Here is a 3,621-nt window from a genome sequence, read left to right as displayed (position 1 = left end):
AAGCCCAAATGAGCTGGTTTGGGAGGAACTGGATATAAGAGTGAAAGCAAAGCAAACTACAAGGTCCACATTTATGGGAACTTTGCAACAGATTTGGGAAGAACTTTCTAAAGAATCTTTGATTTCTATTGTAGAAATAATGCCAGGTGTGTGTTCAGTTGTTATATCTGCAAGAAGTGGCTACTTTGATGAGTCAAAAGTTCAGAATATATTTTGGTCTATAAATTACATTACTTCTTTTTTGAACTCGAATTGCTTATTGCTTATGCTTTTCATTTCAGAGTGCAATGAGACATGAAAGTGCATAATTTTCAATAAAAACTTAGTAGAGTAGAGTATGTGTGCATGTGTCCCCAAATTTCAGTTATATGAGAGATTTACAGTTGTGAGGAAGATTTTTACCTTTTTAAAGCCTTTGGTTTGATAATAGAGACACTGAGGACAATCTGATGATATTTACTCAGTGAAAACTCTAACTCCTCTAAATGTATCGCAATCAAATGAATTTCCAGGTCTTTGAGGCTAAGTTCCTTCAAATCCAGCTGTCAACTGATATTCAACTTTTTTTTTTAATCTCTATCAAGAACTGCAGTGGATTGAAGAGGCTGATAGAAAAGCTAAACAGTGACGACAGTGATTTTAATGAGAGTCATTTGGAGGAAACTGAAAAATGATCATGTCTTTTGTATCTCTAGCCAGGAATTCAAAGAGAGCCATATTTTGTAAATTGAAGATGGGACCTAAACTACATGTCATAGATGTTTGTATGTAGACATAAAAGCTTAAATGCCCAAAACTGAAATAACAACAAGAAAGTAGTTTCTGGGACTTGATCAAATGAGAATGAATAATGTCTATTTGGACTGCCTATAAAGAAACGTACACAAACAAAAAATCATCAAATTACAGAAAGATGATAAGAGTTTTCTCATAGCAGACTTTTCATGATACAACAAAGAATCAGCCACACTGGCTGCTGATCTTGCTTGCTTCTCTCGTTCATAATCAAACATGAAGTTTTCATTTTGATGAAGTAATTTTTAAAAGTTAAGAGATGAAAATACTTTCCAATAAAAAGGTTTTTCGGCTGAAATAGTCTACTGCACCCAGGAGGGGGCGAAAATGCGCCAGTCAACTACTTTGTTGACTAAACGAAGAAGACCAATTTCCGGACTTCAGTTGAGTAATTGTACTTGGGAATGTTGTGGTCTGGTACTGTGTCCTGTCTGTCGCCGTTTTCCTTTATTTCTTTAACCCTGCCGTGTTAGATACGGTTTCTGTGCACTTGATGGCGGTGTGCGCTCACGTCTCCACAGTCCGTTCACTTTACAAGAGAATTTTGGTCCTGCACCGCTTCCTGCCCATAGAGCTCCGAGCCCTTGGTGACCAATATGTGAAGGACGAGTTTAGAAGACATAAGAGTGCAGGACCCAAGGAGGTCAAGAGCTTCATGACAGAGTGGGAGGTAAGGCGGGTCACGGCGGTCAAGCCAGCCGCGGCTAGACTTTTGTTGCACTATATTTCAGATATTACGGTACAGGTGCCGACTGTCTTCTTTATCTGCAGATTTTCACCATTTTACTTCATAGTCCAATAGACATTTGGTTAAATTTGCAATTAGAATAAATTATCATCCTTATGTTAACGCATTGTTGAAAATAGAGACAGAAAATGACAAAATATGAAATAATTTGTCTTCTCACAGTATTCTACGTGTATTTAAAAAAAAAAAAATTACCAGAAGGTGCTGTAACTATTTCACTTACTCGGGGTGATCTCCTCTCGACCTCTGGTGACTTATGACCTGTGACCTTGAGCTCGAGGATCTCAAGCATAGCAAAAAATGCATCATGAATATCCGTTACTGCTCAAGAACATTTAAATACATGTCATTTGATTAATATTACTGCTTTTCCTCATTTTCCTACACCACTGGATGCTGTTTTAGCAATGATTTGATGATTAGTAGTTATTTAGCGTGATTTAAATTAGGCCCTAATCCAAAGAAACAATAAAAAATATATGAAACGTTTCTCACTGATTCAAAAAGGAAGACAGGATTTCAGATCATTTGAATATAGTTATTTCCAATAAAGATTTTTTTCCATTCATGTTAATGTATATATTTCATTTCATGGCAATAAATGAAATCTAGCAGCCACAATGTTTAATAAGTGTGTGGGAGAGCAGATGCTAAATGCTCAAACCTGATGTTTGTTTCCTTCATCCCCAATCTCCCTTGCAGAACTACAAGAACACTCTGCAGACTCAGGTTCTGGAGTCAGCTGGGGAAAGATACAACTCAGTAAAGTTTGGAGACCACTTGTCACAGAAAAAGCTCAATGATTTCCAGGATGAACAGATTAGCCAACTGTATGAACTCATGGTGGAATCCACCAAATCCAAAAGACAGTTTGACATACAAGAGGACAGGAAGTGAAGCTGCAGGCCAGAGAGCAGTGCTTGGACAGAAAGAAGACAAAAACAAACAACATATGACTATGATGAATTTAAACCCGTGAGTGCTTTAAGTAAAGGGTGGTGCTCTAAGGAGTCTTTTAAGAATATTTGATTACGTTAAAATGCTGTGTACTAATTCTGTGTTGCTTTGTGTGACCCTTTTTTGGTGCAAATAAAAGTGATGTCATGCTCCTCCTGAAGTTCATTAGCACGCTAGTAATATAAGCATAATGGTCACTTCACATCTAGCCGTATCACAGTACAGCTGTCCAGTGACCGTTTGCATTTTGCCCTGCATTTCTTCAGCATTTTCTGCCCTTTAAAATCTCTAGACAGCTCTTAATGTCTGCCACGTAAATGTGCTCCAGCATGTTTAGAGTAGGGTCATCTACTCATTGGGGGGGTCAGTGTTTTAGTCCTCAATTGTCCTTGGGCAAAGTACTGAATCCTAAATTCTTCCCAGTTCATCAGACTTGTGAGTGTGAATGTTAGATTTTTCACAAGTGCTAAAAGGCATAGAGTAAAGTGATGTATTAAAGTCTCTTTGTGTGAATATGAAAATGTGGCTTGTAGGATCAAATTCTGTGAGTGCTTAGTAAGACTAGAAAAATGCTATGTAAATATTACTACATTTGCTGTAGCACTATTGATTTAGTTGCACTAGGTTTGTGTTTATCTAAATTGGTAGCTCTAACAGAAACTAAGCAGTTTTCTTGTTTATCTCTTAAATATTTTGAACATCTGTGACACAGCACAGAAAAAGCAACCCAAGGATGTGGACGGAGACAGCCAAGCAGTCAAGACAAGCGTACTTTTTAATCCCAAAAATTTGATTCTGTTCATCTGGATGTTTTCAGTGGGAGAAATGTTTCCTCACTTATCCAAGTGAATTCTTTAGACTCAGCTGGCTGCAGGTTTCCACAGCTTTATAAAACATACCTTTGCACAATTACTGAAACTATCACCACTGGCGAACAATGGGCTGTGAGATGAGTTTTTACTCCAAGTTTCCTCACAGTGTTACTGGAAGCCAAGGCAATGCCATTCAGAGTAAGCATCTGGTTAGATGTTATACAGTGGGGCAAAAAAGTATTTAGTCAGCCACCGATTGTGCAAGTTCCCCCACCTAAAATGATGACAGAGGTCAGTAATTTGCACCAG

The 3,621-nt window shown here is 37.9% G+C and overlaps 1 protein-coding gene across 1 annotated transcript; it reads left to right on the top strand.

The window, feature by feature from the left end:
• The first annotated feature begins 1,148 nt into the window (after positions 1-1,148).
• Positions 1,149-2,652, top strand: sdhaf3 (succinate dehydrogenase complex assembly factor 3). Its single transcript, XM_005947038.3, has 2 exons — positions 1,149-1,465; positions 2,246-2,652. The coding sequence occupies exons 1-2, from the start codon at positions 1,289-1,291 to the stop codon at positions 2,438-2,440; spliced, it is 372 nt and encodes a 123-aa protein (XP_005947100.1). The 5' UTR covers positions 1,149-1,288; the 3' UTR covers positions 2,441-2,652.
• The last annotated feature ends 969 nt before the right edge of the window (positions 2,653-3,621 follow it).

The sequence above is a fragment of the Haplochromis burtoni genome, unplaced genomic scaffold (assembly GCF_018398535.1).
Source record: "Haplochromis burtoni strain Fernald_Lab_line unplaced genomic scaffold, NCSU_Asbu1 Contig_366, whole genome shotgun sequence".
In the NCBI taxonomy this organism is placed as follows: Eukaryota; Metazoa; Chordata; class Actinopteri; order Cichliformes; family Cichlidae; genus Haplochromis; species Haplochromis burtoni.
This window is presented reverse-complemented; position numbering and strand designations above follow the sequence as displayed.

Excerpts from the sequence above, each read along its gene's own strand:
- sdhaf3 (XM_005947038.3), top strand. The coding sequence starts at position 1,289 with ATGGCGGTGTGCGCTCACGTCTCCACAGTCCGTTCACTTTACAAGAGA. Across the intron at positions 1,466-2,245 it reads GCTTCATGACAGAGTGGGAG|AACTACAAGAACACTCTGCA; the intron begins GTAAGGCGGGTC and ends TCTCCCTTGCAG.